The sequence below is a fragment of the Archocentrus centrarchus genome, chromosome 4 (genome assembly GCF_007364275.1).
Source record: "Archocentrus centrarchus isolate MPI-CPG fArcCen1 chromosome 4, fArcCen1, whole genome shotgun sequence".
Taxonomy (NCBI): domain Eukaryota; kingdom Metazoa; phylum Chordata; class Actinopteri; order Cichliformes; family Cichlidae; genus Archocentrus; species Archocentrus centrarchus.
The window spans coordinates 10,141,504-10,162,437 of record NC_044349.1 but is presented as its reverse complement, the minus strand read 5'-3'; the positions used below and the strand labels follow the sequence as shown (position 1 = coordinate 10,162,437).

Sequence of the window (20,934 nt, the reverse complement as noted above, 5' to 3'; positions counted from 1 at the left end):
CACACTGAGACAACTGATCTTCTCTTCTCTTCTCTTCTCTTCTCTTCTCTTCTCTTCTCTTCTCTTCTCTTCTCTTCTCTTCTCTTTCTCTTCTCTTCTCTTCTCTTCTCTTCTCTTCTCTTCTCTTCTCTTCTCTTCTCTTCTTCTCTTCTCTTCTCTTCTCTTCCTCTACCGCTACCGCTACCTCTCAGCACCTGACACATATGCCAACACATCCACTCTTTCCCACCCATCCTCCCCTCCTTTTTTTTTGTGTTTTTTCTCTTTCTTTTTCTGCTGATATTAAGAGAGACAGGGTCAGTAGCATTCATAGAAACAGGAAGGACAGGAGGTGAGAAGAACTCCATGGCAGGTGAGAGGAAAAATGCTCCCCTGTGAATTAACTCCTTTTTTTTCCTGACTTATCCTTTAATAACTTTTTTTTTCTTGCTGCTCTTTATTTTTTCTTCTTCTCAGCTTTTATGTCTCATGAACAATTTGCCATTATTCACTATTGTTTGCCTTGCTTTTTTCGTTCCATTTGAACTGCAGCACCTCACCTTCTTCCTCCTTCTCTCCCAGTCTATTTTTACAGTAGAACACAGGTCACATGTGTTTGAGCCGGGGATGTGTGAGAAAGAAAGCGTGGAAAAGGGAAAGGGGGAGTGCGAATGTGTTTGCATGTAAAGAATGTGCATGTGTGTAACAGAGAGAGAGGTAGTATTGTTCTGGTCAAAGAATGCCAGCACTCCACCACACAGCATTGACACATGCACACAGTTAAATAAGCAATGAGTTACTCAGCCTATGTGTGTTTTTCTGTATGTGCAAGGGGAAGCAAATCTGGAAGGTTTACCTCATGTTAAGACTGATAGGGTGCAAATTTGTAAGTGTTGATTTCTTTCCAGAGACCTCCTGCTTGTGCTGCAGAATGTACTGCTATACCAAACTCAGTTGCTTTCTTGCACTTATATTCTGCTGGTATCAGGCAGACTCTTCCTCGCTGGCAGAATTGTGTGTTTGCACGCATGTTTGCATGTGATTCCATGCACCACTCGCTTATTTCATGATCGCCAGACTGTGTTAGAATTTCCTGATTACACTGCATGTGTGCTTGTGTGTGCGTGCCTTATGTATTTCTGTGTAAGTAGAAAGCCATGATTATTGAGCATAGGGACCCATATTTATTTATAACTCATGTTAACACACTCACAGAAATGCATCTCACACTGCTTACACTGTCACTAGAGTATTTTACGCATGTTGTGCTGTGTGTGTGTGTGTGTGTGTGTGTGTGTGTGTGTTTGAGAGAGAGAGAGTTTACCTTTTACCTGTCAAAGGGAGGGGAAGAGGATGTAATGTGACATGACATCATTGTAAGTGATCTCCTCTATGGCAATACACAGCACACCGTTTTTAAAATTTTATTTATTTATTTTATTTAACCTTTATTCGTACAGCTAGTCTCATTGAGATTCCATTTTCTGCATAGCTCTCTCTTTCTGCCTTTTTTGTCCTGTTGAGCAACTGTTGACATAGCAATAATCAGATGGCCCAAATGCTAATTAGCTTCACCACCATCATTAACATCCATGGGCGGAAGTAACCATAATTCTAACGTATCTCCAACTAGAATGAATAATAGATGGTACGGCACCTCCTTTATCGCTAATGAAAGCCTGCAGCTGTTCCTCGCTTTGGAATACCACTACAAGATGTGAGGAGAGCTGTGTTAAAAGAGAAGCTGCTGTCAGTATGTATATGGAAGCATACAGAGCTCCTAAAATAAGAGACAGAACAAATATGGAGATAGAAGAGATAAAAAGCGGTTGCATTGAAGGCGTGGTGTAAGCGTTATCTGTCCTTTGACAGACAACGCAGAAGCGGGAGCAGAGGTGGTTGCAGTAAGGTCATGTCCACATACAGATAAAATACTCTGTAAGCCCCTAACTCTATCTGTATATGAAAACAACTAAGTATGTTGTAGACTAGAGTCATAAGACTGAGTAAAAATGGAACCTTGTTTCAGGGCCTTGATACCATTTATTACAAATGGTTAAACTGCAGTTGTACTCTTAAGTAATTAAGAAACTTAAGAAGGACATTGCATCATGGGCTACAGTATCCATGGGCTACAGTATCCATTGGCTACAGTACATGTATCTGAAAATACATTTATTACATCTAGAAAGGGCTGCATGTGAGTGGACCTGTTTCCAGGACATTAAAACAGTCCACTTACTCAATCCGTGCCCAATAATTGCACCAGTAAAAACAAACAGTTTTTTCTCAGATCATTTTATTAGACTGTAAATTATGCGATTTGCACGTTTTTCAGGAAACCAGATGATCAGGTATGCTAAGACTTCTTAGAATTTCATTTAGTTTATTTACATGGTACAAAGCAGCAAGGCAGTAACATCTGGCAGATTGGACAGAAAGATCATTTGGAGGTCTCCTTCAGTATGTGTCAAATACATCCTGACTGATCTTTGTAAATAATAATACTTGGAGTCTGCAGTATTTGATGCTTTTTAAACAAATTTATGTGGAGCCCTAAAAACTGGCAAATGTAAAAAAAAAAAAAGACATAAAAAACATTGCTTTGTGCCTTTTGGTCTTTTTTGTGTAAAAAGCAATTTCTGTTGTTTGCCCAGAGCTTAGAAAATATGCATTATTATTATTATTATTATTATTCTGTGAATAACTGATAACAAAGACGTTGCAAGGACTTTGTTGATAACCAGCCAACAACTGGAGGTAACTATTCTACTCACTATTGTACAGACATCTGCTTATTACGGATACATTAAAATTCATGCTCCATTCAAAGATGGATTCTTATTAAACGCCCAATAAAGCCCATATCCTGAATTTGCAGTTCTTCCACAGAAAAAAGCACTTTTAACTGACCTATAATAGCTTGCTCACTGCAGCCCTTTGGGAAAATTTTGCCACTGTTTAATGAAGGCCATAGACAGAAACTCCCTCTCTCATTTTCTCTCTGGAGTTGAAAGCCAGATGTTGTTTAGCACAAGGGGAACAATTTGGTCCCTGCTGAATGCAGACACTGTTAAACTGAACTTGACTAGATCACACAGGATTAGGACTGAAGATGAACTAGAATGGACCCAAAAGCCCGGAGTGAAGTAAATTAAAGACAAAGATCTAGTGGGATGGCCCAGACTGTACTCAAATAGCTCTTGTAGAGCAGAAAGATTGATCTGTTTCTGCAGAGCACAGACAGACAAAGCTCTGCAATATCAGATAAAGATCTCCCAATTCACTCTTTATAATCTGGATGATAACTGTATCCTTTGATCTGGTTCGGAAAGCCTAAACTTTACAGTTCCCAGTTGACTTGTCAGTGAAATTTGTCAATTTTCTCCCTTTGTTGCACAGTGGCATCTTCGTTCTGTAGTGTGTCATTATGCAAATGTGTTATCCACACCTGCAATTCACCAGATTGAACTAATTGCACCATCAGCTGCGTCCTTCGCTCACATAGGGAATGTATCTGTGATGTGCCACAGATGAGCACAAAATGGGTAACATCAGATTTAATGAAACCTCCTGAAAAAAAAAAAAGCAGCATACCTGATGACAGCTTTCATAACAGCAAGACGAACACTGGATTTCCAACAGAGATGAGACAGAGTGTCAGTGAAATAACTTGGCGATGCCAGGTATCAAACCAAAGTGAAATTAGCTATGATAAGCTGCTGGTCAGACCAGAGAAGTTAAAGTGACATGTATGTTTTTTTTCTAGTTACCCCTGTGTTACATGATGCAAAACCATGGGCCATGCCATGGGCACTTAATTTTAGTCCAAATATGGAAAAGAATATGTATCTCTTATTTTCTGTGTATACAACTTCTTTAAACTCATATTATAACTAGAAAAACTAGCTGGTCATGTACAGGGCACCTCTCTTTCCACACTAAATAATACAGCTCACAACGATTTAATATTTGATTAGTATTCATGTGATATGACTCCGTGAGTGAGAGAGGAAGATTAACAGCATACATGCTGATGTGCATATGTGCCATTAAATGCGGCTTTTAAGCAAAACACATTTTTAACTGAGTTATACACTGAGGCGTAAATGGTGCTTCAGTGTATAACTCGCTATAAATCCTCTCTAATCAGAGCCTGATTCTCTTTTAATGATTATTTGGAATCCTTTTCAGCAGCCTGATGGTAAAGTCAGCTTTATTCAGTTCTAATTACATTTCTCATGCTTTCCCTGTATTGTAATAGTGATATCAGTGGAACATACAGACATATGAACGGTTGTCAATATTGATGAAGAACAGACAGACACACAGGAAGTTATTGATATATTTGTGAAATTCAAATAAATGTTCTAATGTCAACGTTGGAGCCTCTTAAATCTTATCTACTTCAGTTTGTTTATCCTGTTAGGAGAACAAAACCAGAGCAAATGCATTTGTGGTTGAAATTAAAAACCACAGCTAGATTTTTACTTTAAATAGTAAACTCATTTTCCAGTAACCTTGAACGATAATATGGCACTTTTAAACATCTAAATAGGGTTGCAAATTCATCTCTGGGTGTTTCCCCCGTGGGTTCCTTCCCCTGGCTATATACTTGTTGAAACTGCGCTCTGGCAGCCTTGTGCTGCAATAAGCTTTTAACAGAACAAGTTTGTATGTGCACGTCTTTATCTCCGTCCCCGTGTTTGTCTGCACATGTGCTCTTGCTCAAATTTGTTTCCATCTCAGGCTGAGAGTTGGCATATTAAGCTGGACAGTCCTGCTTGCGTTCTCAGGGTAGTTAGTACAAGGGTAAACAGAGATAGCTGGTCCCGTGCATGCCAGGGCTGTGATAAGACCTTGGGACCTGTGTTACTGTTGCTCAGCCTGCCCGTTATTCTTCCATCTGCTGCCGCTTGCAGTTTCTTTATTGCCACTTTCTCACAGCTGATGAACACTTGTGCTTGACGCGGCAGCCGCAGTCAGTGCACAACGCTTCAGACTATATGAGAGATTGTAATGAATTCATGGGTGAGTTTTTTTTTCTTTTTCCTTTTTTAATGAGATAGAGTTTGAGACAGAAAATGAGAGAAGGGACGCTGGGAGAGCTAGAAGAGCGGGAAACATAAGAGTAAAGCTGCTCTGCCTGTATGAGATACGAGCACAGCTGCCACTCCCATCCTCTGCCTCTTTTTCACCCTCTCACCCCCTTTCTCTCTCTCCCCTCCGCCCACCTCTTGCCTCCTGCTCACTCCCTCCAATCTCATTTCCTGCTGTTCTGTCTTCTATCCAGTCCTGCTGTGTGTCAGTGTATCCGACTAATTCAATCTCCAGTACGCAGGCACTCCAGTGTAATGACCCATGACATTCAATTAATGCTTCTTGGTAGGTTAAGTCACCAGTAATTGTATGTGTGTTTGCCTGATGTGCACGTGTGAATCCCTCAGTCAGTGCTGTGTTCATAATTGGACAGGGACGGCAGTCAGCGTCCACGTATTTGATGGTCCCACGTGAAGTAGTTGTAAAAACTTTGATATCACTAAATAAACTTTGGTGTGTTTTGTTTTTTTTTTTCCCTTTATTTTACAATTTTGCATTTGTAAGCATTTGTTTGCTCTTCTGGGTCTGTGCAGAGAAACCCAACTATCTCAGTGTGATTGGGGGTTTCCATACTGATATAAAAACCCCCAGCTGTCAGTACGGGCTTATTTACTGTACTGCCATTACTCTTTGTATTACCGGCGTCGCTGCCTCTCGGCCAGCTGTCACGCTTATTGAATTGGTGTTGAGAGATTGCAGCGCGTCCTTTAAAGGGTTACACGCATGTGAGAGACATGGAGTATTCAAACACAGTGACTCAACCAGACACACATGTGAACCTACACGCTGAAAGGAGTGCTAGCGCACACACATAAATAAACACCGACAAAGAGAGTGACTAAATTGGTGCTGACACACACAAACAGTTTTGAACGCTCATACCCGTGGCCTCCTTTTAGCTTTGTGCAGCCTCTAGCAAATACTTTCAATTTAGATTAGCATAGCCTTTTGGAGCTTTCAGCTCATACTCATTGTGACTGTAATCCAGTGTGTATTGTGCATCATCAGTGTCACGGTGGTGTGTGTGTGGGGGGGTCTGATATTTAATTACTAGTCTAACCTGGATAATCTTCTAGTTATGCTGAAATAGCAGTGTCTGCAATTTATAAACTTATGCATTAAACACCATAGATAGTTATTATGGCTTATCATTTATGGTAATCATCCTTAGTACACTGCTTAATGCAACACGATTCTTCTGTTGCTCTGAGACCTGCATTAACCACACACATTAGGAATGACTTTAATCAGAAGAGGAAACTTTAAAAATCCTCTCAACTCCACTGTAGGGAAGGTCAGGCAGACTCTGTCTCATTAGGGAAAACCGTTGAAGTTCTTTAAAGTCTTTTTTTCCCCCACATCGGCCCTCTCCTCATCCCATCTTGTCAAACCTGTCTGACATTTTGAAGCTTTTATTTTTCTTCTTTCTCCTTGTATACTTCATCCTAACTCGCCCTCCTTTATTTTCTTCCACTCTAACTCAGTCTCTCTGTAATGATCTAATTAAGGCGGGTTTTGTTGCCTGCCCACTGTGTATAATTGCCACTGGGGTGTGCCTGTACTTCACTCAGCAATTATGAGCATCATTCTTTTGCTCCCAAATCAGCTAATTAAGCCTTATGGACAGAGAGGTGATCGTAGCCGCGTTAAGCATCACGAGGAGTCGGGAATGCTTATGCTGTTTTCTCACTCCTGGGACACAGACAGAAATAGTGGATTTGTAATGGTTGCCATGGTAGCCATCATCCTGTCAGATCGTGCGCAGCGGCTGTCAGTCAGATGATCAGTGTTTCTGTTTGCGCGTGTGTGTTTATCTGTTCATCTGTAACTGAGACAACAACTTTGCTCTAGGTCACCTATTCTTTTCATTATTAAGGCTCAGTCTGCAAAGAGGGGACAGGAGGCCAAATAGAGCTTGTCACAGTTCCTGTTCGGGTCCCCGGGTGGACTGGCTGTCATTTTGATTGATTATATTGCCATCTCGTGTAATGCTTGCCTTGCAGTATGTCCCCACACAACACTGCATAACATACAGCTTTTTCCCATAGAAAAGAGCATGCACTTACTTCAAAATAATCTTAGCACTTGGTGGTGCCAACATTTAATTTGGTACAAGGTTACTTGAAAAATGTGATAAGCTAAAAAAAAAGAAAAAGAAAGAAATAATTTGATTTGCTGCAGCAAAAATGACAACTGGTTATTCAGTACTGGGATTCTTTGAGTGTGTGTGTGTGTGTGTGTGTGTTTTGTTTTTTAATATCATGGGTTCTCATCCACACATCAAAGCCATCACAAATGGGAAAACTGCCTCTTAAATTACAACATTTCCATATTCCCACTAGATTATTATCTTCTTTGAGTCTAAGCACAGCTTCAAAACAAGAAAAAGTACATAGTGTTGCACTGTTGTAACGGTTTCCATTGAATCAGTTACAGATCTGCAGCAACATGAAACTCAGGGCCAGGAGTATTAGACAATACAGTGCATTAGTGAGGGGTATAAAACACTTATCTGTAGCATCCGCTCTAATACATATACTACATATAATGTTGTGGATCTCCTAAATATAATGAAAATGCTAATTTGAGCCTCTCAAGCTACCTCACATGTTGATGTTTGAACTCCAGTGCTTATTAAACCACAGCCTCAAGCACTTTTGTGCTATATGTCTCCTACATAGCAGGTATTCTCTGCAGTGCTGTAAATTTGCATGGAAATTGGGTGAATAATGTGTGCCTATTTGCTAAATAGCCTTAGAGCTGATATTTGGCTGGAAGGGCTTAAGTGTTCATTTAATATGGATTTGAACTGTGCAGCTCACTCAAAGTTGAGCAAATTGCCTGGATTTTTACTGTAAGTATTGGATATTTTATTAGGAAGATTTAAGCCCTTAAAAGTTTTGACTCCACATTCTGAATTGTTTTCCTTTTCATTTAGGTCGACTCTGCAATAGACTAATTGTTAAAAAAAAAAAAAAAAAAAAAAGATCTCAGGTTTCTTGGCTTCTCCATGTGGAACAAATGATGCAAAGTGGCCACATTTGTGGGCCTGTCCTCAAGGGTGATGACCTAAAGCTCTCCTAAAGGTTGAAAAGGCAGATTAAGCTTATGGACATAGTCGCACTGCAATTAACTTCACTGTGCTATTATTTTTTTGCTTTTTCTTGGTATACATAAGTGTGATTTTTGTCTTCAACAGAATACCCAAGACTGTACAAATTTGATGGCATATTTCTTTTTAAACATGCAATGTTTCAATAAGTGGCTTTACCTATTTCCTATTTTCCTAGCAAAGTATCATGAAATGAGGCACAGTACTGTAGGAATTAAGGAATTTTTCCATTTTACAAAACATGGGTTTTTTTTGTTTTCCCTTTCACATATCTGACTGTAGTTACAAACATGCCCATTCAGCTGGACGTCATGCATTTGACTTCTGAACCAGAAAAATATGTATTTAAAAAAAAACAATAACACAAAATGATATTGCATCTTCGGATCCACTGTCGCTACTGTTAGTATTGACTAATCCTGATCCTGTTAATTACATCCAAACAACAAATAAAAATAACAAAAACAACTTCCAATGACTGGCCAATATGTAGCAGTGTATGGGATGATGCACAAGCAATCCACTGTGTTGGCTGATATGCAACTATAACAACAAACTGCATGCATAGTGGTGGTAGTGACCACTGAAATGCATGAAAGGATTTTCCTGATGTTAAAAATTATGCAGGCATGGTGTAAATGCCATAAATTTTACTCTTGTAGAATTTTCTTCTAATCACATGATAATGATGGGCAGTATTTCACTTTCTCACGTTGCTTCCATTTCTGTTTTTTCCAGGCTGCTAGGTCCAACTGTAGCAAACACAAATAGATGACTGAGGACTCTGCCTCCCATGATGGACAAGAAAAGTGGTGAGTTTCACCAAGCCTGTATTTAAACAAACAGTCCCCTTTGCTTCTAACACGTGCAGCAGCTTTTTTTTTTTTTTTTACTACTGTGAAAAGTGCAGCAAGACTCCAACTCAGGTTTTTTTCAATATATAATCTAGTTCCTGACGTAAAAGGTGAAATCTTTAGCTTGCTCCTTTTATGTGGCCAAAAACAGCTGAGGACTTATTTCCTTCAGGTGATAACCACTTCCTATCTTATACTGCATTCACAAGTTGACACAGCATGAGCAGCATTTTACATGCTGATTAGTTTGTTTTGGCGCAATCACTGCATGATAATTACTTCCCAGTAAGTGATCAGGTTTTGCATAATGAAGCACTGTGTGTTCAGCACAGTACAGCCTGCTTGCACAAGGGGGTGAAAAGAATTAATAATGCTGATGATGTGTGATTTGGTTCATATTTTTATTGTCAACTCATTGGACATTTTTAGTTCTCTCATATCAGCTACTATGACTATTACTTGTAGCTGCAGTATGAAAATCAGCGCCAGCTAATGACTTATTTAATAAATCATTTCATGTTAATTCTTTACAGCCAATGGCTTTCAGTCCAAGGCCAGTGAGGGTGGTGTTCAGAGGAAGCAGCTGCCCTACTCAGTGGAGACTCCCTATGGCTTCCACCTGGATCTTGATTTCCTCAAGTATGTTGATGATATTGAAAAAGGCAACACAATCAAAAGGGTCCACATTCAGCGCAGGGTAAAGGGCCCACCTAAATTCAGCACTCTACCTAGAAATTTTAGCCTTCCTGGGCATGGAGTAAGGCCTACCCCGAAGGAAAAGGACAGTACATGGTCTGGGACATCTACCCTGGGTCCCAAGCCTAAATCAAGAGTGTCAGAGGTTCAACAGATCTTTGACTTCCGAGCAAACGAAGGAGTGATTTCCAGCCAGAGCAGCAGGGGGAGCACCAGTCAAGGAGCTGGCTATGTTTCAACTAAACCCAGAGATGACGTAGGCACAGGGGCTCGTGGTGTTGAAGATAAAACTGGAGGGATTCAGAGTCGGCCAAATCTGCTCAGAGCATCAAGCATGCCCATCACTCTACAGCAGCGTAAAAGTTCAGATTCAAGCAGTCCAGATCGTATCGTGGGAACACCAGAAAACGGCTCAACAGAAAACATGTTCAGGGCTTCACCAGATGTAACAGAAAGACGCTGTGTCCCCCAAGATCGGGCAGGTCTTCACCAGCAGATTACTGTTGCACTGAAGCGGGTTCGAGAGCTAGAAGAACAAGTCAAAACCATCCCAGAACTAAAAGCTCAGATCTGCTCTTTGAGGGAGGAGAGGGAGCAGCTGCTTCTTCAACTACAAGCCCAAGCCCAAGCCCAGGTTTCCAAATCCTCCACCACAGTACCAACAGGTTATGATCCTAGGACAAATAATCAGTCACAAGAACAGAGACCTTCAGAGGAGCTCAAGTTAGTTCTAAAGACTCAACCTACTGGAGGTTTAGAAGATTCAAGGCTTGGGCCATCAAAGCAAGTAACAGGCAAGGAGGAACAAAATGGGGCAAAGAAAACTAAAGTGTTATCGTCAGAGGTGGAGAGCTCAGCACAAGGAGAAATTGGTGTGTCGTCAGCACAAGAATTGGAGCGACACTCACTGGAAAAATCAGACAAGCAAAAAGACACAGAGAGTCCTCTGGGGCAGGCAGTGGAAAAACTGGCACAGGACATTGCAGGGGATGAATTAATATCACTTACCATGGCTTTAAAAGAAACAGAGGCTGCAGCAAAAAAAGGAAAACCTGAGGATCTGGATGGTATGCAGAAGCTGCAGGAGAGGCTAATGATACTGGAAGGTAACCTTATTCAGGCTAGCCAAGAGCTGGAGAGAACAAATGCGCTTTTAAAACAACAAATAGAGGAGAACAAGCTAAAAGAGGAGAGAATACTACAATTGAGCGAAGGAATGAGAGTTGAGGTTTGTACCTCAGAAGCACACAGACATCCAAGAAGAGAGAGCATTGACACAGGGACGGTGACAGAAAGAATAGACTGTGCCAACCAAGAAACAGAGACAGAATCACCTGGTACCATTGATCAGGGGACAGACACTGATAAAATCTGCATTGAAGTGTGTGTACCCAAACCACAGACTGAAAGTGTAGCTCAAGGACCAGTGACTAGAAATGTTGACGTGCATGACCAGGTGACAGAGGCAGAGATAACAGCAGTGAGTCCACCAAGGCCCAGAGCCAACAGCATGGAACGGGGCACATTAACAGAGAGCATCATCACTCAGGATCAGATGACCGAGACATCAACGGCCGAAAGGGTAAACCAAGTCACAGAAACAGAAGGCGAAATGGTGACAGACCATCCGCAGAGGCCGAGGGCCAGCAGTGTGGACAGAGGGACTGAGACAGAAAGGGTGGACACTGTGGACAGAGTAACAGAGACAGAGGTAGCCCAGAGAGCAGACCAGCAGACTGAGACGGAGACAGAAAGACGTCACGACAACAACCCAGCGAGAGGCGCAGAAGCAGAGAGTCAAGTGAGTGAAAACTCAGGCAGCCAAAGAGAAGAAGTAGCGGTGAGCGAAAGAACAGAAGACAGGGTAACATATGAAAGAATTCAAAGAGAGAGTGAACGTTTGGTTGTTGAAGTTTTAACAGAGAGCGCAGCTGCAGTTGTAGAAAGCACACAAACTTTAGATGTAAGGAAGGATGAAGAGTGTGCCAGTTCAGTTGCTAAAGCGGGAGAAAATGAGATTAAAGTGAGTCCTGGACACGATGACTCAGAAACAGAAAAAGTTACAGAAGTTGTTGAAACAAGACCGGCTGCCCCTGAGACTACAGAGAAGAAAGAAACAGGAGAAGGAGAAATTGTGTGTGCAACAATCAAAGAAACTGTAGCCGCTGACACTGTTGCAGTGACAGCTGAGAATACAGCTGTGAAGACAGCAGCTCCTGTAAGACCACAGAGAGGCAAGAAACCCTCAGTGGAGCAAGCACAGCCCGCACCTCTTCAACTTCAGGTGGTGCCTGTGCGTCCTCGTAGGGGATCTAGTGAAAGTCAAGTCCAGCAGACCCAGCCCCAGGCAAAAACCCAGCCCCTGGTGCAGGAACAGAGTGCTGGTCAGCTTGCGGCTCGGTCACCAGAACAGCTCTCTGAAACACAGGTAAAACATCAAACACCATCTGTGCCTGAGGTTGAGGACCACACCATAGCAAAGAAGCTTCCTGGGGAGTCTGGTGAGAAGCAATCTGAAGCTCAGCTTCAGGCTGAGACTCAGAGTGTGTCTCCAGGCTCTAGTGAAGTCCAAGTTAGGCCTAAATCAATTCAAGCCCAGTCTCAAACTTCTGCAGCCCAACGTGACTCAAAAGAACTGAAAGCACCACAGAGGGTGTCTGGTGCCTCACACACTCCTAGACGTGGATCAGGAGAAGCCCAGACCCACCCAACTCGCCAAGGGTCAAGTGATGTTCAAACTCAACCTCAGGGTTCACGTAGAAGCTCCAGTGAGGCTCAGGCCCCTCACAAAGATGCCAGTGAGACACAGTCACTGCGCAGAGGCTCCAGTGAAGCAGGTCAACGTCGTGGCTCAAGTGAAGCCCAAGGCTCACGTCGTGACACTGGTGAGGGCCAGCCTCCTCGTAGAGGCTCCAGTGAGTCACCAACATCGCCTGCAGCATTGGGTCAAGTTGTAACTCGTCTAACAGGGCTACTAGGAGAGCAGTGGGCACATCTTGGAAGCAGCTCTGGTGCTCAACAAACAGCCAGCCAGCAGGAGATCCCCAGCGCACAGAAAAAGACGACAGGGAAACGAGCAGAGCCTGGAAAGGCAACATCAGCCAAGCCTGCAGGGAAAGCAGCCCCAGCAGCAGCAACAGGGAAACCAACAGGGAAACCTGGTCCTTCCAAAATGAGCTCCATTCAGAGCCAACTGGTCAGCTCCCTCAGCGTCCTCTCTGCCTTCTACTCCCCAAGCCAGAAAGCGGCTGCTGCCAGCAAACAGCAAGAACAAGGTAGGCCTGTGGTTCATTTGTCTGTCTGAAAGCTGCTCACCTACTTGTATTAGACTCAGTGAGCTGAAGCCATTTCTCTCTGATAGTCACTAAATGGATCCCTTTACAAAGCAAAAACGATGTATTAGCCATGCCACTTAATTACAACATGTCCCTTATGATCTCCAATTGTCATGAAGTATTATTAATGTGTACAGCTCAGTAGCTTGGAACATTGATTTCCCATCCTTACTTCTCTCCCTTGAAGGAAATCCTACAGGAACAGCCAAACATCTTCAGTGTGGTTAGACACATTTCCATGCTTTCACTCGTATAGGTGGAGATCTTACAAGCAGCGTGTTCACAGCATGCAGATCTCTCTCTTATCGTCTCGCTTAGAGTTTTTTTTTTCCATTGCAACTTGAAACCATACTGCTCCTATTCTTCTGCTTCTATGAATAGCACTATAATAGTACCACAAAAGTTTTAGTGTGCCTCAATTTTTAGATACGCAGTACTGGGATTGAGATAGAAATAAATGATATTGCATGACTTCTTTCAATGATAACACCTTGAAATTGATGTGCCTTTTCTTTCTGGAGAGCACAGACATTCTTAATATAAGACATATTGCGCAGAACACAAAACACACTAAGCACTGCCAGTACAGTAAATGTCAGTTTTACTCTGAAGTGTAATGATGAGGGGTGGGGGGTGGGGGGGGGGGGGGGGGGGGGTAGGCTTTTTTCTGTCATATTATAAGGTTGGAAAAAAAACACATTACTAAAAACTGGCAAAATGACATGGTTCAGTGACCTCCACAGCACATCAAACACATTTTTTGTTCCACATATTATATGCATAGACAATCATACAGCAAAGTTCACACGTGTATCTGCACATAAGCACCAGTCCTCACACATATATCAAACTGATGGTGACTCTCTCCCCTAAAATATTTCCTCTCCTGTTTCTGGCCATGATACACATTCACTCTACTATCACACACATATTTTAGTTTCAAAGTTCACGTAGAGTTCAGTGCTGGGAGCACAGTATGGTACAAGAGTGTTTTTAAGTGTGGTTTGAGGTGTGTTTCTGTGTGTGTGTGTGTGCGTGCGTGCGTGCGTCTGTCTGGTGTCAGACTTATACTGTTTATGAGGTTCCTATGGCTGACACAAAATTTCCCAACCTGGCTTTTTTAACCTCATGTTACTCCAGCCATCGTCTTCTTTGTATGTTAAAAAAAGAAGAGAAGTTCTCTCATTTCAGTCCTCCGTGACTCAAGTGAAACTTTGGAGATATGCAAAAATTTGCAAACTATCTCTGACAAAGTGAAGGAAGGTTAAGTCACACAACTGTTTTATTTATTAGGAATTAGCAAGAGGATATTTTCAAATTCCAAATATGTGCCCAGCCTCCCTCTTTGTTGTTGTCTTCTGGGACAGATTTAAAAGATCTATTGAGATCATCAGTCTTCTTAGATGGTGGTCTCTAGGACTTTTTTTTTTAACTGGTGTTTTTTGGCTCAAAGCTATGGTCTTATGTCCTTGCATAAAACATTACAGATGCTCTGCACCATGTCTGCTGTCACGCACAACTAAGACAGCTATACTGGGCTCAGAGCCAAGGGGAGTCAGCATAGGAGCCCACACAGAATCAATTCTTTGTACAGTTACATACATTAAGTAGGCCTGACAAAGGCAAGGTTGGATATTGTCAATAAGGTGTGTACTCTCGACCGGTGTATATTTCCATGGAGAATACTTTGAGGCCCTCATGTGTACTTGGAGAACTTGAAATAAGTTGAATCTCTTATAAACTGAAATATGTGCTTGAGATTTCAATTCAAGAGTCTTAATTGTTTTAAGTTTCATCATGCAAGCAATGTTGTTACATTAACAAATTCATTTTGTCATGCACTTCAAATAACAAAAGTCATCTTTCTCCCCAGTGTGATACTGTTCTCTCACATTATACAAGGACAACAACAAAACTAGAGTATAACCTGCAAATGGAGCTCTAGATTTTCTGTTCTGTGTTAACACAAGGTTTCCACATCATTTGATGATCTGCACTTGCTCATTGCATCCAGAGTTATTTTTTTTTCAGTATCTTCCAGGCTCAAAATCACTGACATTCACATAGAGACACAAAAGACTGACATATAGATAACACTGGCCCAAAGAAATCCACTCAGCTTTTGTAAATTATTGTTGTCTGTAGGCTAATGAGCTACCACTCAGTTACAACCCCAATTCCTGACACATTTGACTATTCCAAGAAAAATATTAACTCATTTTGAATTTGATGGCAAAAAAGGTTGAAATGGGAGCAACAAAAGGTTAGAAAAGTGGTACTAAAGAGAAACAGCTGGAGGAACATTTTGCAACTAATTATGTTAACTGGCAGCAGGTCAGTACAATGATTGGGGTCTAAAAAGAGGATCTTAGAGAGGCAGAGTTTCTTAGAAGTAAAGATGGGCAGAGGTTTGCCAATTTGAGATTTCAGAATAATGTTCTTCAATGTAAAATTGTGAGGCCATCATCTACAGTGCATGACATCATCAAAAGATTCAGACAATCTGGAGAAATCTCTGTGCACAAGGGACAAGGATGAAAATTAATATTGGATGCTGGTGATCTTCAGGCCCTCAAGTGGCACTGCTTTAAAAATAGGCATGATTCTGTCATAGAAATCACTGCATGGGCTCAGGAACACGTCCAGATATGACTCTCTGTGAACACAGTTCACCGTGTCATCCACAAATGCACACATTAAAGCTCTATGACGCAAAGAAGAAGCCATATGTAAACATGAATCAGAAACACCAGTCTTCTCTGTGCTAAAGCTCATTTAAAATAGACCAAGGCTAAATGGAAAACTGTTCTGTGGTTAGACAAATTGAAATTTGATATTCTCTTTGGAAAACGTGGACGCTGCATCATCTGGACTAAAGAAGAGAGGTACCACCCTGCTTGTTATCGGCATTCAATTCAAAAGCCTGCTTCTCTGATGGTATGGGAGGGCAGAATTAGCAGCTTAGGGCACCCCATCAATGCTGAGAGGTAGATGCAAGTTTTAGAGAAACATATGGTTCCATTCAGATGATGTCTTTTTCAGGAAAGGCCTTACATATTTCAGCAAGATAATGCTAAACCACATACTGCAGCTATTTCAAAAGCATGGGTTGGTAGCAGAAGCGTCCGGGTGCTGAGCTGGCCTGCCTTTCTCCAATTTAAAACATTCGACACATCATGAAACAAAAAATCCAACAAAGAAGACACATGACTGTTGAGCAGCTAGAATCCTATGTCAGACAAGAATGAAGATTTCAGCAACTGGTCTCCTCAGTTCACTATTAAAAGAAGAGGGGATGCTACACAGTGGTAAACACGGACCTGTCCCAACTGTGTTGCTGCCGTCAGATTCAAAATGAGCTAATATTTTACATGCAGTAGTGCAATGTCTCAGTTTAAACATTTTATATGTTTTCTATTTTTGATTGTGAATGAAATACGAGTTTATGAGATTTGCAAATCATTGCACTCTGTTTTTATTAGCAACATTTTTGGAATTGGGGTTGTAGAATTATCGCTTTTATGAAACTTTGGACTTTAACCCCACAGTGCCAGGATCCGGTGATTCTGCCATGCTTTGTGGTAGTCACCCATGATCCAGTGATCAAACATCTCCATCCTGAGGGGACTGGTCTCTTCCAGAGCCCGGTCACCAGACCTCAACTCAACTGAATATTAGTAGGAGATTTTGGTCTAATGTAGTGGCTGAATACCTTGCAGTGATGCTTCATGTTAGTACCTCCTTTAGTCTGTTCTCTAACTGAAGACAGTTGAAATGGTAACAATCTTATTGTGTCTTCAGACATCTTTTGGAATAGTATGACTAAGCGAGGGATATGAAATGCTTATGAAATGTTACTCTGTATCAGAAGAGTCAAATTATTGGCCCACATCAAGCAAAGAAAACAAGTGAGGAGAATGCTGAAACTACTAAAATTAGGCTAAGAACTATCCAATGCATTATTAGAGCTTGGAAGGATAGTGATGCGAGTTCATCTTTGAGGAAAAAGAATGCATTTGGGAAAAAAATCTTTGTGTAAATCTTGAATGACTGTGATCAGAGATCATTTAAACAGTTGGTGAAATCAAATTGTAAAATAGTCACAGTAGCGCTCAGAGCTAGGTCAAATAAGAGCATTTCTGATGCACGGTGTGAAGAGAGCTCACGGGATTAGAACAAAACAACTGTGTAGCCTTAAGAAATCCACTTATTAGAGAGACTAATTGAAAAAAAAAGCCTTCAGTTTGCTAGATGGCATCACAATTGAACTGTGGTTACTGGAAAAACATCCTGTAGTCTGATGTGTCCAGATTTACCCACATCAGGGTAAGAAGAGAGGTGGATGGAGTGATATACACTATACAAGCCTGTGGGGGCAGTGTTGTGATCTGGGGTTGCTTCAGCTGGTCATGCCCAAAAAATGAGGTCAGCTGACTACCTGAATATACTGAATGACCGTTTTTTTTTCCGTCAATAGATGTTTTTTCTTCCCTGATGGCATGGGCAGGGCATATTCCAGGATGACAGTGCCAAGATTCATCTGGCTCAGACTGTAAAAGAGTGCTTCAGTGAGCATGAGAAATCATTTTCCCTCATGAATTGGCGACCACAGAGTCAAGACCAATGAGAATCTTTGGGATGTGCTGGAGAAGACTTTACACAGTGGTCTGTTTCTCCCATCCATCAGTACAAGTAAAAAATGAATGCAAATGTTGTGAAATTATACGAGTTTATTCAAACACTGCCACGGAGAATGCCTGCCATCATCAAAGCTAAAGGCAGTCCAGCGAAATAAGAGAGCGTGTCTTTTGTGTTTTTTTTTAATAGTCCGTCACTATTAGATTCTTTAAATTTGAAAGCTTTATTTAATTTAAAACTAATCATAAGCTTGTAAAGTGACAGATCTTAAAATAAGACACTACAAGGTCCTTACTAACATACTGTTTAGTTGAGAGGGCATTTCAGATCACTTGAACTTCAATATACACACACAGAAAACATGCATACAGACTCCCAAATTCCACAGAAACCTAATTAATTTTTGCTTTCCTCATTTTTAATTTTCAACTTCCCCTCTGCCTCTCCCTCTGTCCTCCTCTTCACCAGGTCTCAAATCCATCATGAAGAAAAATGGTGCAGCTGGCAAGCCGGGGAACAAGGGAGCCAAGAAAAACCTGAAGTTTGTCGGGGTGAATGGAGGGTAAAATCTTCCTTTTAATCATCGTCCAATCTTTGTGATTTATATCTTTGTGTGGGCTGAGGTGTGTTTTGTGCACTTGTATTTGTAGGCTTTTGCCAGTCTTCATCCTTACAGAAGTATTAATGCGTCACCGTTTCTGATTGATGTCAAATAATATTCCCTTTTATCTTGATTTAGTTTATAAAAAAAAGTATTGGTTATTAGGTTAAAATTGTTACTGTATGCAAATGAGCTTCAGTTTGATGTATTACTCACAAAAATCAAAAAGTTTTGTGTGTAATCCACATAACCCCGCATTATGTGAAACGTGCTTTGATCCAGAAAGACCAAAAGATGCAGGACTGTCTGAGAAATTGACTTCAATTTGAATATTTGTGATAATGATATCTCAAGTCTCAAATGCTTAAGAATAGTACGATAAGCTTTTCATTTAAATATAAGGTATGTCTAGTTCATCTTGGAAATTTTGCTGAGTTAGTCGGCTTGATTTATTTTATTGTATTTGTTCATCCTTATGTGTAGAAATCCACAGGCTGCAGTTTGGATTTTTAGGCAGCTGTATCTCAGGCTACGTAAGGTCCATTCATAACAAAGGCTCTATTCATTCAAGATAAAAACTGTCTGTGCAGCAGTGTTACTCTAAATTATTTGTCATTTAGCCATGTATGAAAGCTTTGTCATTGTTCACTCGATTTTAAACTTGTACGTCAAGCTGTGCTTCAAACATCTGCTTCTTGCTGTGAGTCACTGAGGCTCACTAAAGACAGACTGACCTGAGTCTGACCTCGCTGCTGCTTCTGCTACTGTGCAAATGTGCCTGCATTACTCTGTGTTTGAAATTATTTGATATGTAGGCATAGTTTCTGTTGATGGCACCTCAGTGATTTGTGCTAGCGTGCTTATGTCAGCATTTGCTGATGCTGGATGCAGTGGGTGTCTGTGTGAGTTTGTGTGTATGTGTGCTGATGAATTTTAAGTAAAGGGGTGGCAGTGGTTCTCAAACTTTTTCTGGCACGCCCCGCACCCTTCAGTTTCCAGTCATTAAATCTGAGAAAGGAACTGAAGTTTAATAGAATAAAGCTCAGAAGGCTAACGTCAGTTTTTCAAATCCGTATATCTTACTATAATGATCATAGTGTATGTATGTATGTATATATGTATGTACCCTTTCTCCTCCTTAACAGGTGGGCCAGTCTCAACAAAACATGAGCATCTTCACACATTATTAACATCCGTATGTTTTTTAAAATTTGTTATCATCCAATTCTTTGTATTTTCATACATATTATATTCATTTCATCATCTCCCTGCGAATGCAATGCTATGTTTTCTGTTTGCGTTTGCTTCATGTGTCACATTCAGTGTACGACACACGTAAGTAACTTAATGGCCACAAAAAATTGGTATCCATGATGGAATTTTGTTCGACTCACCAGTAAATGTGTAATGAAGAATTTGAAAAATGCCACGGGCCTAAGTTAAATGAACTATCTTAGCTTCACTTTACATTCATCCACCTGTCACCCACGCCCTCCTGCAGTGGCCTCATGCCCCCCTCATGTTTGAGAATTACTGCTTTAAGTGCTTAAATAACATGATAAAAAGCAAAATGATTTTTTTTTATATTTCTGCGATTGGTAATTCACCAGTATGCTCAAGCTCTTTAATCGGAGTGATATTTTCAATGCTAAAATATAACTGTCATTATCCATGAATTTTCTAATTTAATTTTTCTAATTAATGTGTTAGAAAAAAATGCAGGAAAAATAGTAAAGCTTTTCTTGATTAAGATACCAAATTACAGTCATTTACTTGCGTTCCTCAGCAGAAAAATTAGTTTTAGTGGTTGAATGTTATACTTAAATTTTATGCTCCATGTGTCATCTCTAGTTTTTTTGACAGATTTCTAAAATATTTGTGTTATCTTGTTTTTATGATCAGAGGTGGTGAGATAGGCTGCCGCTGTTTCTGTGCTGTTGCTGGAAGACTTTTCTCAGTATCAATCTGGGACTTTGAGAGAAACAAAACACTTTTTAGACACAAATAATTGTGTTATCCTGTTGGGATGCATGTTGGGTCAACTTTTGCTACCACTTTACATTATTGTTTATTATTAGCCACAGCCATGATGACTTTAAAGACAGCTAATGTGGGTAATTGCTAATAGTTGAATGGCTAACACGTGCCAGCCAGATTAAAGTTTATGATAATTGTTTAATACTTAATTGTTGTTGAAACAGGAGTTTTACTCACTTCATGAAATTCTTCATAAATAGCCGGGTGTCGGCTGCTGTTCACATGATCAGCTGCTTGTGTTCCTGTGCTGCTGTGTGAAGTTGTGTCAGCTGGATTGTTGATATTAGTACTGTTGCAAATATGTATTTAATCCAGTATCAATAAGAATCTGAATATACATTTTTTGACAACCCTACACGGCCCGACTGTGGTATCTACAGTACCCACAGTACTGAAGAGTACTATTACATTTTCAGAATTTTGGTAGCGAAAGGTACCAGGGGTATCAGTTCCTGTGACGTCCCTAATAATGAGGCAGACGATGACAAAACAGGGAAAAGAGCAGGAAGTAAAACTACAACAATGCGAAAGCTAAATTTCAAAGTAAAACAGGAAGTAATCAAGACCACACTGAGACACTCC

General features: G+C 40.9%; 1 protein-coding gene across 3 annotated transcripts in view; it reads left to right on the top strand.

Annotated features, from left to right (window-relative positions):
• The window catches only part of kank4 (KN motif and ankyrin repeat domains 4), a 73,823-nt gene that overhangs the window by 45,418 nt on the left and 7,471 nt on the right, over positions 1-20,934 (top strand). The window contains exons 1-4 of one of the 3 annotated variants that reach the window (XM_030726546.1): positions 284-352; positions 8,930-9,003; positions 9,579-13,016; positions 18,183-18,276. In XM_030726546.1, the coding sequence (XP_030582406.1) occupies positions 8,985-9,003; positions 9,579-13,016; positions 18,183-18,276 (3,551 nt within the window). In that variant the 5' untranslated portion in view covers positions 284-352; positions 8,930-8,984. Of the gene's footprint in view, positions 1-283; positions 353-4,947; positions 5,011-8,929; positions 9,004-9,578; positions 13,017-18,182; positions 18,277-20,934 lie in introns of those variants that run through there. The other 2 variants (XM_030726545.1, XM_030726544.1) reach the window with 2 other exon arrangements.